General features: G+C 36.4%; 2 protein-coding genes across 2 annotated transcripts; one reads left to right on the forward strand and one right to left on the reverse strand.

Annotated features, from left to right (window-relative positions):
* Positions 1-5,884: 5,884 nt before the first annotated feature.
* Positions 5,885-7,853, reverse strand: rabl3 (RAB, member of RAS oncogene family-like 3). Its single transcript, XM_039655280.2, has 8 exons — positions 7,746-7,853; positions 7,386-7,477; positions 7,144-7,273; positions 6,915-7,029; positions 6,606-6,756; positions 6,446-6,517; positions 6,266-6,304; positions 5,885-6,065 (listed from the first exon to the last, which is right to left on the reverse strand). The coding sequence occupies exons 1-8, from the start codon at positions 7,789-7,791 to the stop codon at positions 6,009-6,011; spliced, it is 702 nt and encodes a 233-aa protein (XP_039511214.1). The 5' UTR covers positions 7,792-7,853; the 3' UTR covers positions 5,885-6,008.
* Positions 7,854-8,202: 349 nt separating this feature from the next.
* dnajb11 (DnaJ heat shock protein family (Hsp40) member B11) lies at positions 8,203-12,080 on the forward strand. The gene is made up of 10 exons (XM_039655958.2): positions 8,203-8,379; positions 8,866-9,022; positions 9,970-10,067; positions 10,342-10,474; positions 10,614-10,756; positions 10,834-10,916; positions 11,018-11,075; positions 11,195-11,306; positions 11,524-11,683; positions 11,813-12,080. The coding sequence occupies exons 1-10, from the start codon at positions 8,306-8,308 to the stop codon at positions 11,875-11,877; spliced, it is 1,083 nt and encodes a 360-aa protein (XP_039511892.1). The 5' UTR covers positions 8,203-8,305; the 3' UTR covers positions 11,878-12,080.
* The last annotated feature ends 10,485 nt before the right edge of the window (positions 12,081-22,565 follow it).

Below are 22,565 nucleotides of genomic sequence, written 5' to 3' on the forward strand. Positions count from 1 at the left end.
GTTAGAGGACGCGGTTAGGTTTAGGTGTGGGGTGGGGGTTGGGTACACGCGATCCTAGGGCGTCGTCTAACTGACGCTAAAGGGCGCCTAAAGCGTCAGCTATTGAAGCATGTCCAAAGGCGCTTTTCCACTGCATAGTACGGTACGGTTCGGCCCAGTACGCTTCGACTCGGCGCGGAACAGTTCGGCTCGCTTTGCGTTTCCACTGCAGTAGTACCCCTTCAAAGTGTGTGGGATTGATCGTTATTTGCGCGCGCCTCTACTGCCATGACATCTGCGCGCCTCTACTGCCATGACATGTTCCCTTAAAAAACATCTACGCACATACTATCAGTATGTTAAGTGTTTTACTAGGAAAAATAAGTCTTTAGACATGTGTTATGGAACCGTCAAAGACGCCTACACAGCATCCCAGCTACCACCACTAGGGGCATCTGATCACACTGTGGTTCATCTTCGGCCTGTCTATAAGAGGTTACTGGAGAGGGAGAAGCCTCAAAAAAGGTCTGTCAAAGTGTGGAACAATGACAGCATTATGGCTCTGCAGGGGTGTTTTGACTGTACAGCATGGGATGTCTTTAAGAGCCCTGATATTAATGATCATGTTGTAGCAGTGTCTGATTATATTAACTTTTGTGTAGATTCTGTGATACCTACTAAGTCTTTTAAAGTATTTCCTAATGACAAGCCATGGGTGTCAAACAAACTAAAGAATCTTATAATTCAAAAGAAAAAAGCTTTTAGAAATCAGGATGAAACAGCGAGAAGGGACTCACAGAGGCAGATTAAACGACAAATACAGCTGGATAAGTATAGCTATAAACAAAAGATAGAGGCCACTCTGGCATCTGGTAATCCTAGAGAGGCATGGCAAGGAATTAAAATTATGACCAATGTTCCACACAAGGGCAGGGGAAATTCTCCACTGGTTTTGCAGAGTGATGAACCTGATCTGGCAAACCAGCTAAATACATTCTTTTGTCGTTTCGAGAGGGGAAATAGTATGGAAGCAACCACTGGGTTACCCCTTCCACTCCCTTGTCTCCCTCTCTCATCTAACTTCACCATCAAGGAATCAGAAGTCCTTCAGCTTTTTAGGAAATGTAATTCTCGGAAAAGCTCAGGACCAGACAACATATGTGGAAGGGTCATAAAACATTGTGCTGAACAGCTAGCACCAGTGTTCACTGACCTTTTTAGATCTTCTTTTAACCTTCACAAGGTCCCAACACTATGGAAAACATCCATAATTATACCAGTGCCAAAAACTCAGCGACCCACTGGACCAAATGACTATCGACCAATTGCACTAACGTCGCTGGTCATGAAGTGCTTCGAGCAGTTAGTAAAGAGGTACATTGTATCTGAAACTCAGCATCTCTTGGACCCCTTGCAATTCGCCTATCAGGCCTCCAGGGGAGTTGAAGATGCCATTGGGACACTATTGCACTTATTGCACACTCACCTTGAGAAACCAAAGACCCACGCTAAGATTTTATTTGTGGACTTTTCCTCGGCCTTTAATACTATCCAGCCCAGTATTTTGGCGGATAGACTGGCCTCAGAATTTTCACTTGAACCTGGCTTGATTCTTTGGATTGTTGATTTTCTTAGTTGTAGAATCCAGCAGGTCAGGACAGGAACTTCTCTCTCGGTCAAGATGTCTACTTGCACAGGCTCTCCTCAGGGATGTGTTTTATCTCCTTTATTGTTTATTTTATATACGAATTCTTGTACCAGCACTTTACCAAACAGGCACCTTATTAAGTATGCAGACGATACTGCTTTGTTGAGTCTACTGTATGATGATGAGGAGGATCATGGGCCAGTTCTTGACTATTTCTTAAATTGGTGTGAAAAGTCAAGCCTCCTTCTAAACACCACAAAAACAAAAGAAATGTCCATTGATTTTAGAATGACACAATCATCAAATTTAACTTTTATTAACGGGGAGGCTATACAATCGGTTACAAATTATAAATATCTTGGCATAGTGATTGACCATAAGCTTAAATGGGATCTGTGGTCTGACCTCATCAGTACTAAGACTCAACAAAGAATGTACTTTTTAAAGAAATTGTCATCTTTTAATGTTCACAACAAAATGCTTCAGATGTTTTATTCTTCTTTTATTGAAAGTGTGTTGGCCTTCTGCATCATCTGCTGGTTTGGAAATGCTACTGAGGCACAGAAGAAGTCTGTAAGGAAAACAGTAACACTGGCCAGTAAACTATTAGGGATCACGTTACCAAGTGTGGAATGCATTTACAGGGAAAGAGTAATGAACAAGGCAAAAACCATTGTGGGAGACAAGAGGCACCCTCTTGCCTCTTCATTCGAACTACTGCCTTCTAGGCGACGGTACTGCCTCCCTCTATTCACTAAAAATAGATCAAAGTCTTCATTTGTGCCTCAAGCAATTAAGCTTTTAAATAGCTAAGTTACATAGGTATAGGATACTCAGCTGGTCTGGTATTGCTTAAATCAAATAGGTAGTTAATAAGTGTAGGGTATGTGGAATTATGGGCTAAGTGTAGTAGTATGTGTCTTTGTATTTTTTCTTTTATTTATTTATTTTTTGTGTGTGTGTATGATGTATGTCGTATGTATGTTGAAATGCCTACTTGATTGCTATGCAAACAAATTTCCTCACGAGGACAAATAAATGTACTTACTTACTTACATCATCTTAAAAGCGCCACATTTTCAAACCCACAACACGGGAACAATGGAGACTATCGAGGGGATGGTGTTCCTGATTCTCGGTATGTGGTTGTTTTTAACTGCTAGACGGAAAAATGTGTTTAAAATGAGGCTGATGGCAGCAAAACAAAAATTCTGCTAAAAAAGTGTCTCGTGTCGCAAATCCAATGACGCTAGTAGTGACGCTGGTAGTGACGATTCTGTCTGACCAATCAGTGATCTGCAGTGTTTCACGTCACATTTTAGTACCGGTACGGTACGCTTGGAACCTCAACAGACCAGGTACCATTTAAAGCGACCTGAAGCGAACCGTACTGTACCGTACCATGCAGTGGAAAAGCACCACAAGTGAGCCGTACCGAACCGAACCGTACCGTACTATGCAGTGGAAAAGCGCCACAAATGCTTCCCAAGGCGTCAGTTAAGTGACGCCTTGGGGGTGAGAATGGGCTGGCTATCAACACTGCTGAACATATGCTTTTACTTAACTGATTGGAAACTGTCGTTGATGTATCTGAGACTGACTTAGAATGGTTATAGGTCATTTTCACAATGAATTTGTTTACATGGGTGGTTTTAGATCTGAGGGGGGTCCTGTTTGTACTGCTGTCCCACAGGGCTCAGTTCTTGGTCCTTTGCACTTTAGCATCTACCCTCTTGGTCAGCTATTAAGATCTTTTGACTTCAGCTATAATTTATGTGCTGATGACATAAAGCATTTCAAGTCTGGTCAATTGTGGATGTTTCTCATCTTTTCAAATGTATCGAATTCGTGGGTGCCTAACAATTTTCTGTATCTGTAGCTCTAAAACTGAAGTCATGCTCTTCGGCTCTCACCATCAACTGCACAATACTGTTTTTTATAGATTTTGATGGTGTTGCCTTGGAGTTACAAAGTAAACAAAAAAATCTTGGAGTCATCTTTGATGCTACTCTGTGCCTTTTGTACAGAATATGGTTAAGACCTCTGGTTTTTATGGTTTTCCATCTTAGAAACATTGCGTGTATTTGGCCTATGCTGTCCTTTTCTGTTTCTGAAAGATTGATTAATTCTTTAATTGGAGTATCCAAATCTTCTCTTAACAGATTAAAATATCTGCAAAACTCAGCAGCTAGTCTTTTAGTCTCTCATCACTTCTTTTAACTGGGGCCAGGGTTGGTGACCATTATAGCTCTTATTTTGGAGACGTTACATTGGATTCCTGTCAGGTCGTGCAGATTTTGAAATCGTAATGCTGTAATCTTCTCAGTGTGGTCTCTTAGTTGTTCTCAAAATGCGCCTTCTTTCCAGGGGTGACATGTCCTTCTCAACATATGCTCCAAAACATGTGTAAATTTCTCCCAGCTGACATCAGGAAAGCAAAATCATTACACATTTTTAAAACTGGTTTAAAAAAATATATTTTAGAATTGTTTTTACTTGATTTGTTTTTCTATTGTGTTGTTTTTGGTTATCTGCCTTTTATTATATTTACTGTCCTTTTATTGTTGTGTTTGACTTTTTGTAAAGCTTCATATAAAATGCCTTGAGAAAAACTTTTAAAGGCGCTATATAGAATAAATGTGAAGAGTTCAGATGCAAAAGCCTCTAAATGCCATTTGAAATTTTCTTCTTTAATGATGATTTTTATCAAACTTGTATATTTAAGTTCAGTAATTTCACTTAAATAACAATTAATAGGTAATTATCATTGCCATTTAAGTGAAATTACTGAACTTAAATATACAAGCTTGATAAAAAATAATCATTAAAGAAGAAAATTTCAAATGGCATTTAGAGGCTTTTGCATCTGAACTCTTCATGTATTATTATTTAATTTATAATTACTTTAACTGTGCGGGGTTTTGGGTGAGAGTGTGCCATTGTTTCATTTTTAAATTAGTCTGATGCTAAAACCAGTTGTTGCTCTTGTGATTGCATACTTCTTTGATCTGAGTAGCGTAAAAAGTCCCCCAAAGAAGCCCTTTTGAAGTTTGTGGTGAGGTTAGGAGGTGTGTTAGAGCCAGACTATTCTAGTTAGGTGTCAATGTCTACTACCGTCTCGAAGGAAATGTATTTTTTTTTTTACATGTTGTTCTGTCTTATTTGAAATTGTATCCTGTCACTCACAACTACTCTTAAGTACTTTAGATAAAGCTGATTCAACAAGTTTTTACATTGCCATTTAAAAAATTTCAGATGAATATGCGAGATGATCCAAGTTTATACAGTAGGTTATCACATGAAGTAAAATGTGATTCATGCTTTCTTATCTGATAGTTGACTGAATTACAAAGCATTTTGAGGTTGGTAATAACATGAAACAAAATATTTCTACATTTGTTAATAAAATAAAAAATCTGACTGTAAATGTTTAAGATTTAAGAAAATTACATACTACATTATTGTCTGTTCAAACAGGGATGGAACATTGCCAGCTAATGTGAAGATGTTCCACGCTTGATGCACTTTATCCTAGCTAGTAAGCTACTAACTAACCAGGATAAAGTGCATCAAGGGTGCTGCAGGAACTTGGTCACTCTCAAACTGCCATTCCCTCATAGAATATATACATATACATTGAAGGAGCAGTTTATTCCAAAATTCACACCCTTCACTATACTATATAGCCTATAAAGAAGTGGAAAAGAGGAGACAAACAGAGTTTATTCAAATGCATCTTTATTTAATGTTGTCTCAAGTAAAGAGTTCTGTACATGCACAGTATTAACAGCTTGCTAATATAGCAAAGGCTTATTATTTTTAAATTTACAATGATCAACATTAAAAACTGTAAATCTATAATTACTTGTTTTCCTTTCAGATGATCCTAAAGATTAAGTAGAAATGGTTCATTAAATTAAAAAGCAAAACAAAAAACTCCGCCATCTCAACTTAGATGATACTAGATTGCCTTTTACCAAAGAAAACAAGGGCCCATGTCACCTCATTAGTACAAACAGTAAACATGAGAAGGGGGAAAAAAATAGAATATTTCCAATTTAGGATTATCGTGTTGAGAAAGACATATCAGTCCACCTATCCTCAAATGGATTTAAAATTGCTATTTAACATAACATATGGAAATACAGACAATCTCAGAATAAGAGATACAGGTGATCAATCCACATAAATATTTCTGTCATGGTAAACTGGATGTTAATGTTATTTTTTTATTTTATTTTATTTTTTGCAAAAAAAAAAAAAAAAAAAAAACATTCCCTCAAACTAATTGGTCTTTGCAGAACAACATGATGGCAGAAGAATATTCATATGATAATTCAGATTACAAACAGGACTAAACCCACCAATCTAAAGTGTACACTCAATCACTGTGCAGACTCTTGAAATTAAAGCGCCTCCTGTCTGTGAAACTCTGCATCTTAGGAGCAAAAAAAAGAGAAGAAAATAATACAAAATAATTATTCTACAATAAAATAAATTATAAATGAATTACATCAGCAATTTGATTAATAATCTTATCAGTAATTATCTAAAACTACTGCAAAAAAACATTATTTCAAATATGCTCATTTGTGGCAAAACAAATACAGTCACATGTAAAGAAAAGCACACACTCACTTGGCTAGCGTCTCTTGTGAAGTATCTCTTCTCTATTACCTAAAAGAGACACAAGTGTTTACTCACAATGTATGTATACATGCTAACAATACACTGCCATCAGACATGTACTCACAAAATGACAGAGAATCATTAGGGTCAGAAAAGAAATACAGACTTTATTTTAATAAAAGTCGCTACCTTGTCAAAAAAACGGCTCAATTTAACAGCATTTGATGATCCGGCTGCAAGATACCGTGGATTTGTACAATCCTGAGAAGAAAATCAGGAAAAAGTTGTTTGTTTTTTTGTGACTTAATATTATATAAGTTTAGGTAAAAACATTTTAAAAGGCACACACAAGGTTAATCTCTTCCGCATTAAAGTCTTCCGAAAGAAAGGCAGTGCGGGTCAGGACATCGTTCCTCTTGTTTTCCGGGATCTGATCAAATTTGGTGCCAATTAGCAGGAGAGGAACTGAGTTCTCAGCAAACTGTTCTCTATCATAATCTCTGCAAGTGCAAAAGAATTCACTTATTTCAGCATATCTAGACATAATCAAATAATCGCTCACTGTATTCTGATTCATTTACTGTAAAATATAAGCATTGTGCTGAATAAATGCTTGATGCAGACATTTAAACAGAATCAGAAGTTAACCTTGACTCACCCATTTGTTACAATGATGCCAGTTGGAGAGGAGTCTTTGCTCAGTGCTTCCAGTGACCAGCGGTACAGATTCTGGGAGGATTTCTTGTTGGTGAGATCATGAACTAAAATAATACCTGCAGAAAATAGACAAACATAGTGATTTAGCATTAAAGAAGTGTCATTGCATTTTTTTTTTATTTTTGTGCACATGAACATACAACTTTAAAATTGTGTGTCTGATACTTAACCATTTACAGAATTGTAAAAGACAGCTCTAGAGCTTTTAACACTGCTGGCGCTGCCAACAGATCCTCCAACGTCCCAGAGTTCAGTGTAGTACGTCTTCTCGTCTGGAGTGCCTTCTCTGTAGTCATGTACCTGTGCAAAGAATCAAGACAGATTTTCAAATGATAATGAGTATTAATGACATAATAATTAATTATGTTAATAATAGTTAATTACTAATAATTACTGATAATTTTCACTGTACCCTGACATCCACTGAGCAGCCAACAGTCCATGAAGGATTCCCCAAAACTTGATTCTGGCAAAGTAAATGTACAAGAGAGGACTTCCCTACTCCTGTCAAAAGACATTACATTAAAACTGATCAGATGAGACATATCTAGGCTCACAAAGTATTTCTGTACAACATCTCAGTGGATAAAGTTGCTCGTGATATATATAATAGTAAATATAATACTGTATTGTAGAAATCCAAGCTAATGTGGCAGGCTAATACCTCCAGCTTGAGTCGAATATTATACAACACGCTTACATTTTAAATGTACTTTCTTATTATAGGTTACAGAAATGGAGGTCGATTGATTATTTAGTTTATATTTATTACCAGAATCTCCCAAGACCAACACTTTCACCCTATCCAAAGATGCCATTTCTTTCCGGAAGTGCACTGTGTAACGCTGTCACTGTACGTTTATGAAAACAAAATAAAAGTTGCGTGCAGAACGAAATAGTGATAATAAAAGAAAATATTTGTATTTGAGAAAAGTATAAATTCAAATAAATAAAGTTCCATTTTATATATAGTAGTAGCTCTTGTGTGATATTCTGTCGAATGTTTACTTTAATATAATACAATATAAACAAAATGATATATTATAATACAATACAATGCAATATAATATAATGTAATATAATATTAATGTTTACTGTTCTAAATAACATATTATAATACAATACAATGCAATACACCATAACACAACACAACACAACACAACATAACTTACTGCCGTTTTCTTGACTGAGTGAGACTTTTTTCGATAGAACTTTTATTAAACTTCCTTTTTATAAAGAGGCGGGACTTGTGACAGAGCAGGAAGAAGCTTTTTGATAGACATCACCGAAAGCCGGTGTGTTTTATTGGAATTCTGAAAGAAACAAGTACCCATGGCTGTTAGAGGAATGAAACTGTCGAGTGTGTGTTTTCTGCTTTTATATTTGATAGTGACAGTGCTGGCTGGGTAAGTGAATATCGCGTTATTTTCATTGTTTAGGTTCAGTGCATTATAAACTCACTACTCTGGCTGGTACACATGTTTCACTGTGATTGGTCTACGCCACTGTTCATGCATCATGCTGGTGAATCTCGCCATAAACTACTTTATATAACCTCGTTATTTATTGTAATTTAATGCGTTCATTTAAAGCCTGGTTTGCTCTTTTATAAATAGGACATTGTTTTATTTTTATATATTGTAAGTACCTATCGATAATGGCTGTAACAAGGCTGCAGCTTGTCATCGACGATGCCACATGTTTATATAACGTTACATTTTAAAAATATCTGATGCTTTTATTGTGCCTTGGCTGATTTGCTCGTCAAGTCAAGATGTATAACTTGCATGCTAAAGACATCCGTATATCCATGCAGCTGCCTGTTCGTCAATAATTTGAATGTATGAACTGATGTGTGATTCTAAAGTTCTAAAATAATGTGTATTTTTCAGGAGGGATTTCTACAAAATTTTGGGGGTTAGTAGATCAGCATCAATTAAAGATATTAAGAAAGCCTACAGAAAGCTGGCATTGCAGCTTCATCCAGACAGAAACCAAGATGACCCAAATGCCCAAGACAAATTTGCAGACCTTGGAGCAGCTTACGAGGTAGGTTATGGCTGTTTATGTTAAGTAATTTCACTGGGGTCTTTTTATTCGTTTTGACTACGCCTCATATGTTGAATAAACACAATTTTACTTTTAAAATTGATGGGACTTAGTTTCCATGCAAATATTATGCTAACTATAATGCAAATATTTGAACTGGCTATGCTTTGTGTCACTAAAGCATCGCTAGACATATTTATTATTTCTGAACAAAACGTCAGTATAATGCCAGTGAATATGATGACCAGCATGAGCGTTGTTGTTAGAAACGAACCAATCGAGCGATCTGATTGGTTGCAAGAAATGTGTGGCCGCCTCTGATTGGTTAAAACATCTGCTTATTGTCATTCATATGATGAGTGTAGCTTGTGCACATTGTAGGCTGCAATATTACAAAGTTTAATTTTTACACAGTAAATGTTTATTGTTTAAAGCAAATTAGGGATTGGTCTACTGCATTATAGCAAACAATTTTGTAAATATATATAAATAATTATTTTAAATATAACATGCAACAGTAATAATATTTATATATTAAATTAAGGATGAGCATATAATATGAGTATGATTGTACATCTGAGCTTTTCCAGCTGGATACTTAAAAGAAAGAAACAATAAATTAATCCAGGGTTGCTTGCCTGGGCAAAAAAATAATACAGAAAGCTACAAAAACACCCCAGCAATTTAAAATGTGGTGGCAGTTCTGGCAAAAATTCCCTTTATTCATCTGCTATCACACATTTTGTATATTTCATAATATCTAATCATGGCTTTATAAACTAAAGTGTCATTTGTTCTTCAAAAAATAAAATGATCTCATTTAAATAAGAAAAACAACTTCAGGTGGCAAAGTTATTATTATTATCTTTTTACATTGGCTATAAGTGAGTTAATTATGTATTCCAGGGTAAAAATACTATTTTCTTATTGTGCTTTTTTAAACGCAGGTGCTCTCAGATGAGGAGAAAAGGAAACAGTATGATGCATATGGAGAGGAGGGGTTAAAGGAAGGCCATCAAAGTTCACATGGTGATATATTCTCCAGGTAAAAAATATTAAGATGGCACCCATCTAATTAACATTTTCTTTAACAGTTATTTGCTAATATTTTTGTGAATTTTTTTCACTAACGTTGTATGATTTGTCAAATATGATCTTGTATTAAAGATTTTTAAAAATCTGATGCATAGTTGTTTATGTAGTTTCAGAAGCATGTCTGTTTGAAAAACAAATGTGTTCACTGTAACTGTACATTCAATCTACACTATGTGACTGCACTGATATTTATATGTTTTTTTTGTTTTGTTTTGTTATGCAAGTTTCTTCGGCGACTTTGGGTTTATGTTCGGTGGAAATAGGCAGCCAGCCGGCCGGGATATTCCCAGGGGTAATGACATTGTACTGGACCTTGAAGTAACCCTAGAAGAGGTGTATTCAGGGAATTTTGTGGAGGTGAGTTTCCATTTCCTTCCTGATGTACTGTAGTATTCAGACCTTCTGTCTTCTTTTATAGGCTTTTGTTTGGCAGTGTACATGGTCACATGGTTATGTAAAGTAATTTCCTGCGTTTCCTCTCTTCTTCAACACGCAGGTGGTACGAAACAAACCTGTATCAAAAGAAGCTCCAGGCAAAAGAAAATGCAACTGCCGGCAGGAAATGAGAACCACACAACTAGGACCAGGTCGCTTCCAGATGACACAGGAAGTAGTCTGTGATGAATGCCCCAATATCAAGTAAGTTTGCCTGATCTCACTTTGACTCCCCAAGACGGTTCATGGTTTTCTATTAAACACTGAATCATTGTTTCCAGGCTTGTGAATGAGGAGCGAACACTAGAGGTGGAGATCGAGCAGGGTGTGAGAGATGAGATGGAATACCCTTTCATTGGGGAAGGTATAGGAAATAATTCTGTAGATAACTCCGTACAGTAACACTTGATGGATACTGCAACATATGATTTATGAAGTGTGTATCTGCTGCTTGACTGACCACAGGTGAACCTCACATTGATGGTGAGCCTGGAGATCTGCGTTTCCGCATCAAAGTTTTGAAGTAAGAGTAAAGTATTATTGTGATAACAACTAATTGAACTCTTAATAATATACTTTCAATTAATGTACCTGTACTTAAAACGGTTTCAGTTTGTCAAATGTAAATTTGTTCTTGTCCAGGCATCCTCTGTTTGAGCGCAGAGGTGACGACCTTTACACAAACGTCACCATCTCTCTGGTAGAGGCTCTGGTCGGCTTTGAGATGGACATCACTCATTTAGATGGCCACAAGGCATGTTTAATTTCCCAGATTTTACTTTCAACAGATTGGCTTTGGATATACATTCATAACATAATAAATATTAGTATTGACAGGTACAGATTACTTAAAAATGATTGGTTGAATAATGTGCATCCCTAATATCATCCTGTTGTTATGTGTCGTTGTATTTGCTGTATAAGATAAGGCTGTTCAGGAACTCACAGAGACTCATCTTGTGGTCTTGTAGGTGCACATTGTGAGAGATAAAATCACTAAGCCAGGAGCTCGTATTTGGAAAAAGGGTGAGGGCCTACCAAATTTTGACAACAACAATATCCGTGGATCGCTCATAGTCACCTTTGATGTAGATTTCCCAAAGGAACAGCTTGATGACCAACAGAAAAATGGTAAGAGAACATCTAGAAAATATTAAAAATGGGATTTATTTAAAATTGTCCCTCTTCTGTGTGACTACTGTGGTGTGCTTTTGGTAGTTAATATATTCAACTTAGCTTTTTTTCCCCCCTCTATCTCAGGTATAAGACATCTTCTGAAACAGGCACCATCTCAAAAGATTTATAATGGACTGCAGGGATACTGACAAACCAGCCAAGTAAATCAGGACTGATTGCCCTGTCCCTGTCTGCCCTTCACACACACACACACACACACACATTTAATTGCACACTGAGGAACAAGTAATGGGGTGTTTTTTTTTTCTGATTGTTCTCCGGATGGGTTGATGTTAATGTTTTTATTTTATTTTTTTAATACATTTTTTTTTTCTCCTTCATTTAAGTTTTTTTAAAAGCGTGGATTTTTTTTATTTTTATTATTTGACTGAACATGCAACCCCCCCCCCCCCCCCCATCAGTTCAAGTGTTGGACACTAACTTTCTGCTTTGACCTGTCAACCACCATCCACTCATGGATCAGCATAATGTTTAGTGCCAGTTGACCTGAGACCTACGACAAAAACAGGACTGAAACTTTAAACCAGAGGACAATTTAAACACCTGTCTCAGCACTGTATGTCTTCAAGACCTTTCCCTTCAGGTGTTTTAAAAAAGAAATGATTATATGAATGTAAGTTCATTGAACTTTCTCAACTTAGACTCGTCAGTCTTTGGTCTGCTTGTTTTAAAAACAGATTTATCACGGTTCTTGCAGTTGATGTAGTTTTTGTAAATCAAGCTACAAATCCTATTTGTGTGTGTGTGTGTGTGTGTGTGTGTGTGTGTGTGTGTTGTTGCGAGTTTTTGACTGCCTGGTTCAGATTTGCCATCTGGTGTCAGGTCTGTTTTCTCTGGGGCATTTACTTGCATTTTGAAGTTGAAACAGAAGACCTCTTCAACTATACAGTTCAGCTCTTTCCTGTGAATTTTTTATGTGACAGACTCACTTTCTTGTTTCTTTAACTTGTTTCTTAGCTCACTGGGTCTCTTTCTAGTTTGTCACTTTCCTTTGCAGGTTTTTGAACCGCACCAGACAAAACAGGACAACATTTAACGATAACTTGTGCACGAGTCGGGGAAATATAATTTGTCATTTTCAGTTGAAAATTAAAAGTTTCTAATTATTGTTAAAAACAATTTAAGTTATTAAAAAAATAATAACTTAATATGGAAACTGAGTATTTGTTTATTATGGATGATTTCTTTTTATGGCTTTACATTTTTATATTGCTTAGCTGTATTTGTTTAATATTAAGGGATTACAGGGAAAATGTACAGTATTTCATTCTGTTAGGTGGGCAGCAACTGATTTGACCAGTAGATGGCAGCAAATAATAATCTACGAGATTAGTCCTCTCTGAGTTTTTAGGATTGGTAATTTATATAAACTATTTTACATATCAAGTTAAATATGCATTATTATTATAGCCTCTAGAAAAATAATATAATTTTCTATTTGTATGTATGTGAGTAAAATGAACATTTTTGTTTTATTCTCTGAGCTACTGACAATTTCCTCCCAATTTCAAATATGGTAATTTAGAGCATTTGTTTGTAATAAATGACACATTAAAAAAAAAAAAAAAAAAAAAAAAGACCATGTCATGGCCAGCCCAAACTCCTGACCTGAATCCCACTGAAAACCTCTTGTTGGTTAGTGATTGTTACCTTAGCAATGTGAAGGTAAAGACAAGCATCCCAAGATGCATGAAAACTGATTGGAAATCACTGAACTCTTCTGAAGTTAGTAGCTATGGTGTTGTTTTAAGATGGATATATGCGTGTTTTCTTGACCTCTGAAAACATGGCATCTATTTGTTATTTTGACCATTGACATTTTCTTCAAATAAACACTCTAGGCCTAAATAACAAGGTTTTAACTTAAAATTCTGAAGAAAAAAAACAAAACAAAACAAAAAAAACGTCAGTAGTTAAACTAAAAAAATAATTTTACTCACACAAAAAAATAATAAATTAAAAATGAATTTTAATTCACTTTAAAATTGTATAGGCTAATTATATATTTATATACAGTGTAGAATTTTGGTATGGGCAATGACCATCTTGACGGGGAAAAGGGGTTTAACAATTGGTTTAACGCTCATTTTTAATTTTTCCATCATCACGTCAATGTCACCTTGTGGGTAATTCATTCGACCTGTTTGTTCAGGATTCGGAGTTTGTTCGTCCTAATAGAAACTAGGCTACACACTCAGGACGGAGGAGCAGGGGTTCGCCTCGATTCCAGAAAAGTTCTAAATCAACAAATTGAAATGATGGGAAAAGAAATAAGAAGGTACTGCCTCCACCACGAGCCTAAATAAGGAAAACAAAGAGGGGACGGTGCAAAAAAATAAAGGTATGAAGGCCTAGGCCTACCGCTATCACTCATGGCGTTAGTACGAGTGGCCTAATATTATGTAGCCTACAATAAAACTGACTAATATCACTTATGCTATGCTATGTTGGTTGCTATACACATAGGGCAACAACATTCCTTTTTCTGTCCAACTAGCTCATGTAGCCTACTAACCAGACAAAAACTGATTTTGTAACATAATAATGTTTTTGTTTGTTTTTTTTTTTTTTTGTTGTTTTTAAACAAACGTAATATAACCAAATAAATGTTTTTACTTTAAATTTGTGCAGTTTGGGGGACTTTATGGTATTTTTCATTTCCCTCAATTTGTAATCATCTAAAAAGATACATTTATATAATATAGCAACAATTTTTGAAAAAGTGCCACGGTTAAGTGGAAGATCGCTGCCATCTATTGCAAAACAAATACTTAAATATTAAATTAGATATTAAATTACTGCCACTAGATGGAAGCAGAGGATCACTCAAATGCTTTTATACCATTCCCAAGTTTATCATTTAAATTTGTTTTAGACATTATAAAATCTTAATTACAGCAACAATTTAGCATTTTTGCAATTTACTTCATGTACTGAAGTGTAATTTTCTTTGCAATTATGTCAACATTACAATCAAACCTAAACATGATGCTATGCATGTGACGTGTGTGTCTGTTTTCATTAGTTCTCCATCGTGGATGTGTGAAGAAAATATTGAATAAATATAAAATATATTATCATTTAATTCAACATCTAACCTTTTATTCTCCTAAAGAAGTAAAAATGCTAATGTTAAACCAAATCAAATTCAAAGAGGAAGGCAAACCTGCATTTGTTTTTCAGAATTCCTACATTTTTAGAGCAGTTATTAATGCCCACATTATAGGATGCATTAATTACAGCTCATTACAGATCAAAGGCCTTTGCTGTCTTTAATCATGCGATGGAATCCCACCCAGCTTTATAAGACCTACTGTGCTTGTGAATTTATTGTGTGCACGTGACCTTTTGGAAGGAATAAGCTCCCTTATTGAACATGTGTGTGTGTGTGTGTTTATTAATCACTGTCATGTTTGCTGATAATACAGTGTGTGTGGTGTCATTCAGAGCCGAATGTGTCTGACATGGGTTCACCCATTACCGTAGTGGTTATGACCTCTTGACTGCGCTGCAGGTGGTTTTACTTACACTATGCTGGAGGCCACTGAGCTGAGTCAGGCCTGAGCCTCACTCTGCGTGTCCAGGGTGAGAGGACGGGTGGTCGCCTATCTTGGGGAGGTCGTCGCTCAGGGTGTGGCCTGGAACTATTAGAGGCATCTGTTTGTATGAATGTTTTACAGTGTGGTTTTACATGTTGTGAATTTCCCTCTGTGTATATCTGAGCCTGTGTGAGAACAATGTACACATGTTTGTTAGATGAAGTGACAAGGATGAAGAGAATCCGTTTGAATGTATAGGGACAGTCAAACCAAATGTGTATATGAGTGTTATGAGCGTTTGTAATTAAAGGGATGAAATAAGGCGTTTCCTTGAGGGTCTTGTTAGCAGGATAAAAAGTGTATGCATGGAGTATATGGGGGGTCTTTCTCAAACATCTCCTTTGCATCTGCTCTGTAGAGTCATTCCCTCATCCCACAACTCCTAGCCACAGACTTCTCCATTTACCCTGCTATTTACCCTGCTTTGGGTTTCCTTCAAATCATACTCAACCAAGACTTATGCTCCTTTACCTCTGTTTCCCCTCCCAAATGGCCTCCAGAATAGATTTTTAACGCCCCTTTTGGTTGACTCTTAGTGAGTATATGTTTTGCACTCCCACAATGATATTAGTAAAGGAGAGGGAGTTTCTGCTGGTGGTCCACCACATGTCCTAAGACTTTTTGAATTTGGGTTGGCATAGCACTCACTAGAATATCGCTCAAACATACTGAGTTGATAAGTGTCTTCACTTTCTTATCAATTAAATATGGCATTATATCTTTATGCATACGTGCAGCAATATATTAGTTATAGTTCTATAAAAGATAAGTTCATCCAAAAAAATGAATAAATAAATACAATTCTGTCATAATTTATTACCTTCATGTTTCTACAGACATGTTTAACTGGGCTACTTGCTTCCACACAAATAAAAAGAGTGAAATATTGGTTGCTCAATTAATTTGACATTCAAGCTTTAAAAAGAACACAAAAGCTGAAGCTCAGTAAAAGTTGTCCAAATTAATTTTTAGCTTTCTTTTATATATATATATACATATATATATATATATATATATATATATTTTTTTTTTTTTTTTTTGAGATAGACTGAAATATTCAGCATATACTGTGGCCTAAATGTCACAAATCTTGATATTTGTTTAAATCACCGCAGTGCGCTTATAAGAAACGTATATGTCTAGTTCTTAACAAACAATTCTTTTGATTGAATTAATTATAGACGAATCAGACTGATCCTAATCACAATGATCCGTTCACAACCGTTAACAGCCCATTGGACAGAGAGAAAAACAATCGAATGAAATTGGAATAGGTATATTTTTGTTAGTAGCAGTCCTCATTCATTGTCCTTGCATTACAGCGATCATCAGAGTCTAGAAATCCTCCTGTTGTGTTGCACACAGATTTGGAGAGGCTTTTATAATTTACTAATTGTTGTTTTTTATGATATATGTTAAATCCATACTAATATTTTCACAATAGACACATATACGCACAATAGTTTTTTTTCTTCTTCTTCTTTCTTTTTCAAAACAATCCTGTTAAAACTGTTGATTTTAATGGCACAATTGCAGAGGCTTCCTGGCAGTGCTGGGTCAAAGCCACCTAGCACTTCCACTTTGCTTCACTTTTGCAGTATGCTTTGTTAAGGATTTAATGGTTTGAATTGGTTAATTGTCTCTAATTTTGCTCATTTTGAGTCTGAGCCACAACAGAATGTTTTAGTTGAAATGGGATAACCTTTAATATGCAGTTTAGATATCTTTACTAAATAAAAATAGGTTGTATTTAATCTACGATTTTAGTTGAATAAACCCAATAACGCAGCAGGATAAATATAGGTTAATTGCTAATAATGATAATAATAATCAAATATATTATTATTATAATTTTTAAAAAATTGGTAACGCTTCTTTTTACAGTCCAGTTACCCATGTACAAACTATGTACTTATTATAGTAGTTACAATTACTGGGTAATAACTGGGTACTATCTCTGAACCTACCCCTAAACCTAACCCTAACCCATGTATTTGCCTTATATTAGCCAGTACTATCTAGGTAACGTAAGTACACGTAAGTACTGTACCGTAAAAGGGAGTGTTACCAACATTTTTTGCAAGGGTTCAGCTATGAGAATAAAAATCTATTTCATGATTAATTGCACGTGGTTATCAGTGCTCCACTAACATATAGAAGGCACATAGATGGGAAAAACAGGGTATCCAAAATAGCAGTGCTTGATGGATAGCTATTTTGTGGCTAGAAGCCTGAAGTGAACAAAAGGCAGCGCTTGTGTAGAATAATACATGTCAGTCGTCTTCATCCCACTGGTGCTTTGAAGGCGGCTGTGGACGGCCAGCTCCGTCCCACGACGCAGAGAGCCAGTGTACGCTGTGCTACTATATAAAAGACTGTCGATTCAAAGGCAAAAAGCCTCAACTATTTAACAGCGAGTTGTGGGCTCTAATTATGGGAAACGCAGGCAGGAAAGAGTGGCTTGGGGTTTTTCAGTCCATCTGTTTGTGAGGACAAGATGCTGTATTTTGAAATATTTTCAGGGCTAAACATAGATGACTGTCATTATGGACAGTCTAGAATGTCTCAAATATACTGGATCCCCATTTCACAGGCTAATGCGTCGCTGTGGGGGCTGAAGCTGGACTTCGGCATCCACATCCTCAGGAAGAGGTGGTAGAGTCATGTGAACCAGAGACACAAACAGCGCTCAGACCACCGGTCTTGATTAGAAGGACTGCATTTGACACAAGGTTAAGTAGAGCATTTATTCCTCACAGGCACGTACGGGCTACTGTACAGAAATGTACAGGGTCACTTTGTACTAATATCCCATAATGGTTTGCGTTTAACTTGAACTGAGATTGGCACTCTGTCCCATTTTACCCCCTCATCTTTTATCACCAGTGACATGGTTTTGAAGTAACATTGTACTTGAATATGGTAATCATTCATATGTTCAAAATAACCATTGGAAACACTATTTGATACCATGGTACACCACAGTATTTTTTTTTGTTACGTTGTTAGGTTGCCGTTGCCTGAGTTGTTAGTGGAATTAACTGCTATCTAATTTCAAAAACACCCACAAGTTCAGCAGGATTTTTTAAAATGAGACCAAATGTATGTATGTGAAAGTACAGCAAGTGTGCATTAGAGATGTTTGAGGACTGGAATGCTGAAAGCAGTCTTTGTGTGGGTGTGGAGCCCATCCTACACCCTCCCCGCAGCCGCGGTGCCCGGGCCCTGTGGTGGCGGATCACAGTTAATAACTGTGCGGTCTGCTGTCAAGAGCACTTAGCCTGATGCTGGGCAGGCAGGACCTATGAACAGAGCTTGCTCTGGCCGATTGAGACTGAGAGGTTGTGCATGCGCGCGCACATTTGTGTGTGTGCGTGTGTGAATACGTGCCCGTGTGCACCAGGATCGTGACCTTAAACATGGGGTGAAAAAAAATGGTGTTGCTCGTTTCGCTTTATTTGACTCTTACAATATCTTTTTGAGATTAGGATGCTTTAATGAGCTTTTTTTCTTTTTTCATGAGCTTTACTAATTCATGCCACCATTTAGCATTTTCTGCAGCAGGCTTCATTGCAGGCAACACTATGAAACCAAGGTGTCGGGATCAATAATTTGGCTCAGTGAATACACTGAATACATGATTTAAATCAATGTCTCACACTGTAAACAAGTTAATTAAGTTGTATCAGTATCAGTTTTTTATTTTAACTGATACTGTAAGTTACCTTACCTTATGCAGTGAAAAAATGTAAAAGGTTTAACACAGCATTGTACTAAATTCTCTGAAAGTATGAATTACCCAATCATTTCAATTTTAAATCGATGTAGTACAAGAAAACAAGAAAAATTTGAAAAATGTACTTTTACTGTACATTTTTTTTGGGGGGGAAAGTAAGTAAAAGGAAGCCCTGCAAGATGCTTTATATATAGGCTAATCTAATTTAAAATGATTGTTAAAATAAATCGGTTATGTACATTGGAGTTTTTCATGTTACATTTTATGTTATTGATGTTTAAATTATTTAGTGTTAGGTAAGTTAAGTTTATTAAAAAAAAAATCTTAACCAAAAATTGATGTACCTCTTGATAGAAATAAATGAAGAGTTCAGATGCAAAAGCCTCTAAATGCCATTTGAAATTTTCTTCTTTAATGATGATTTTTATCAAACTTGTATATTTAAGTTCAGTAATTTCACTTAAATAACAATTAATAGGTAATTATCATTGCCATTTAAGTGAAATTACTGAACTTAAATATACAAGTTTGATAAAAATCATCACTAAAGAAGAACATTTCAAATGGCATTTAGAGGATTTTGCATCTGAACTCTTCAAATGTTGTGATATTTAATATTGTATTATATTCTATTGATAATGCAAAAGTCAACCACTCTGGTAAGTCTATATCAGCTCATGTTAAAGACGTTTAATGAATTTAAGGTCTGGACTCTTTAAGAGGTGCCAATTCATGTGTGAAAATTATTCTTCTTGCTCTCTCCTAACCATTCTTTTATCATTTGCACCTGATGAATCTTGACATTGTCATCCTGGAATATGGCCATGATGTGTCTTCCTACATGGTTGTTTAAGAAATGAAACACACTCCATCAATGAGGGTTAGAAGATCTGTTACCAAACAAATAACATGCTAGAAACATAACAATCACAGCAATAATGATCCAGTCATAGACTCTTAAGCATTTGCCTATTTAAATCCAAAACAGCGACTTTCTTTTTGGCCGGGAAGTGTATTATTATTTTTTTTTTAATTGGCAATTAGCTGCCACTCTATTTAGCCATCCAATTAACTGGGTATTTTGTACAATGCAGGTAGTCCTACAGTATATTTTAGTTTTAACTTTAGTCATCAGAAATAGCAGACTGCTGCTGAAAATGCAAAATGCTTTTCTGTTGATTCTCTCTGAGGTGTGAATTGATACTTTGGCCGAGATTTACAATGACCTCCCGATGAGGACAACCTGAGTCGAATGGCTTTTATTTTGTAGTCAAACAAAGCAGGCTATACACTGTCTGTTTGGGATTCAAAGTCCAGCTCATCCTCAAGTGTGCAGATTAGATAAAGTCGCATGCAGGCAGGGAACCCCGGCCTTCAGCTGTTTGCTTGGTCCCATTCCTAATACCATCTGATCCTGCTACAGATAACAAGGTGACTGCTTTTGTATAGGAAAAAAAGCTGGACACTACTTGTACAATTGCTGAGGTTTGGTAAGCACATTGTCAGACACAACAATAACACATTAGTACATTATATTGCTTTTTGACTACAGAATTTTAAATATAGATTACTTGTAAATCACCAGAGTGGAAATGCTGTTTTAATGTGACTACGCACGTGTTTAGAGCTCTCTATTTTTCATGGGTCGAAGCAAAGTGTTTTATTTTTGTTTCATCGATCATAGCTCATTGATCCCTTCCACACCCTTTTCCGCAGCCCCATTTCCCAGATCTTGGCATTGGTTACGGCTGCAGAGGCTGTCAGTCAGCGTGCTCCAGGGCTCCCGTATCAGACTCCCTAGGGTGGAGGCTGGAAAAAGTTCCCTGCAGTCAGATCAACAAATTAGATCCCAATCAGTTGGAAAACTCCAAACGCTGCTTCTAGCCAGACCCCCAAGCCTGCAAACACAAGCCACCTTGCAGCTCTGATTCCACCTAGAGCTGCACAAAGCAGAGACAGCTTTGGCCTTGTCCCTGACTAGACCCCTGAGCTCACCACCATTCCCTTTTCCTCTCCCCAAACAGTCTTCCTGAGAGAAACCAGGTGCTACAGGGGCTGAAATAGTGTTGGCTGTTGTTCTCCTTTCACCCCTGGAACTGGTACGCCATTTCCCACTACTTGGATCATTTGCGCTATCACCTTTCCACTTGCTTTTTCAATTCCTTGCTTTCCAGTTCAAGTCACATCAGAGACGTCAAAATTGCACCGTGCAAATTACATTGTGGAAAATGTCCAGTTCGGTTTATCGAATGGGCACATTTTCTACGACGACTTCAGGTTATTAGGACCTGATGTTTTTGTCTGTTGCGTAGGCAGCTTAAAAAATGTTTTGCAACTACAAATCATATGCAAAGTTAAGACATTTTATATTTGTCCAAACTAGCTCTGGATTGATTTCTGCTAACTTTGGGTTACCCCCAATAATTGAACATTTAAACGCAAACTTCATTTCAGAACATAATGACTCTAACTGCATCTTTGTCACATGAGTTGTTGTGTAAGTTATTTATGAACTGCATGTGGCCACATTGATTGTAACTAACAAACACTGTCACCATTAATCATTCTGACAGGTTTCACAGGCACATGCTGAACAATAAATGCAGTTGCAGTTAATTACAAATTTGGCAGTTAGTCGAACCAAAAATTTGCGTAACCACTTACCAGATTTTTCAAACTATAGGCTATGCCATATTGTTAATTTATAACTTTTCAGTTAAAGAACAAATATCAGATCACCAGATGTGTAATGAGATGAGTTATCAAATGAAGAAGGTGAATTGTCAAATATTGTTATTATTATTATTTATTTCAGACCCATGGGTCCATATAAAAAAAAAATAGAAAATATACAATACCTTGTATCACTTACTGTAATATTATGTAAGACCATTATGATACTATTTTTTTAATCACTCAACCGACACGTGAAGTTGTACATATACTTCCGTAATACAGCATGCGAAGTGGGTACATTGTTGAATTGTAGCACTTGTCCACCTTGGGATATGCCACCTGGAGTTTTTTTCATTTTAGCTTTAGTATATTCACACCACAAGTGGGCTGGATAAAGAGAAGTACAGTGTACCCTAAAAAGAGCTATTTTAACATCATCTGTACACATATTAAATTTACGGGCCAACATATTAGCTTGCCCATACATCGCTGCACATCATTTAAATCATTTCTAATAATGTGACCAAGTATTTAACTTTAGTTACCACATTTCAAACTAAAAAAGGAATAAGGTCCTCTTTGGTTTTAACAATCATGACCACAATCGTTTTGATATTAAATTTAATATAACAGTGTTGTAGTCGAGACCACCTCACTCGAGTCCGAGTCGACGCCGAGACCAGAGAGAGTCGAGTCCGAGTCAAGACCGAGTCCATAGAGAGTCGAGTCCGAGTCGAGTCCGAGACCAGAGACGGTCGAGACCGAGACCAGTGAGGGTTGATTATCTAATTTACTTTTATTTACT

The sequence above is a fragment of the Pimephales promelas genome, chromosome 7 (genome assembly GCF_988280905.1).
Source record: "Pimephales promelas chromosome 7, fPimPro1.hap1.1, whole genome shotgun sequence".
Taxonomy (NCBI): domain Eukaryota; kingdom Metazoa; phylum Chordata; class Actinopteri; order Cypriniformes; family Leuciscidae; genus Pimephales; species Pimephales promelas.

Bases quoted from the DNA above. Each gene is read 5' to 3' on its own strand.
- rabl3 (XM_039655280.2), bottom strand. From the start codon at position 7,791: ATGGCATCTTTGGATAGGGTGAAAGTGTTGGTCTTGGGAGATTCTG. The intron at 7,478-7,745 runs GTAATAAATATA...GTCTTTTGACAG, and splicing joins GTTGGTCTTGGGAGATTCTG to GAGTAGGGAAGTCCTCTCTT. The intron at 7,030-7,143 runs GTTAAGTATCAG...TATTTTCTGCAG, and splicing joins CTTTTACAATTCTGTAAATG to GTATTATTTTAGTTCATGAT.
- dnajb11 (XM_039655958.2), top strand. From the start codon at position 8,306: ATGGCTGTTAGAGGAATGAAACTGTCGAGTGTGTGTTTTCTGCTTTTA. The intron at 10,068-10,341 runs GTAAAAAATATT...TTGTTATGCAAG, and splicing joins CATGGTGATATATTCTCCAG to TTTCTTCGGCGACTTTGGGT. The intron at 11,076-11,194 runs GTAAGAGTAAAG...GTTCTTGTCCAG, and splicing joins TTCCGCATCAAAGTTTTGAA to GCATCCTCTGTTTGAGCGCA.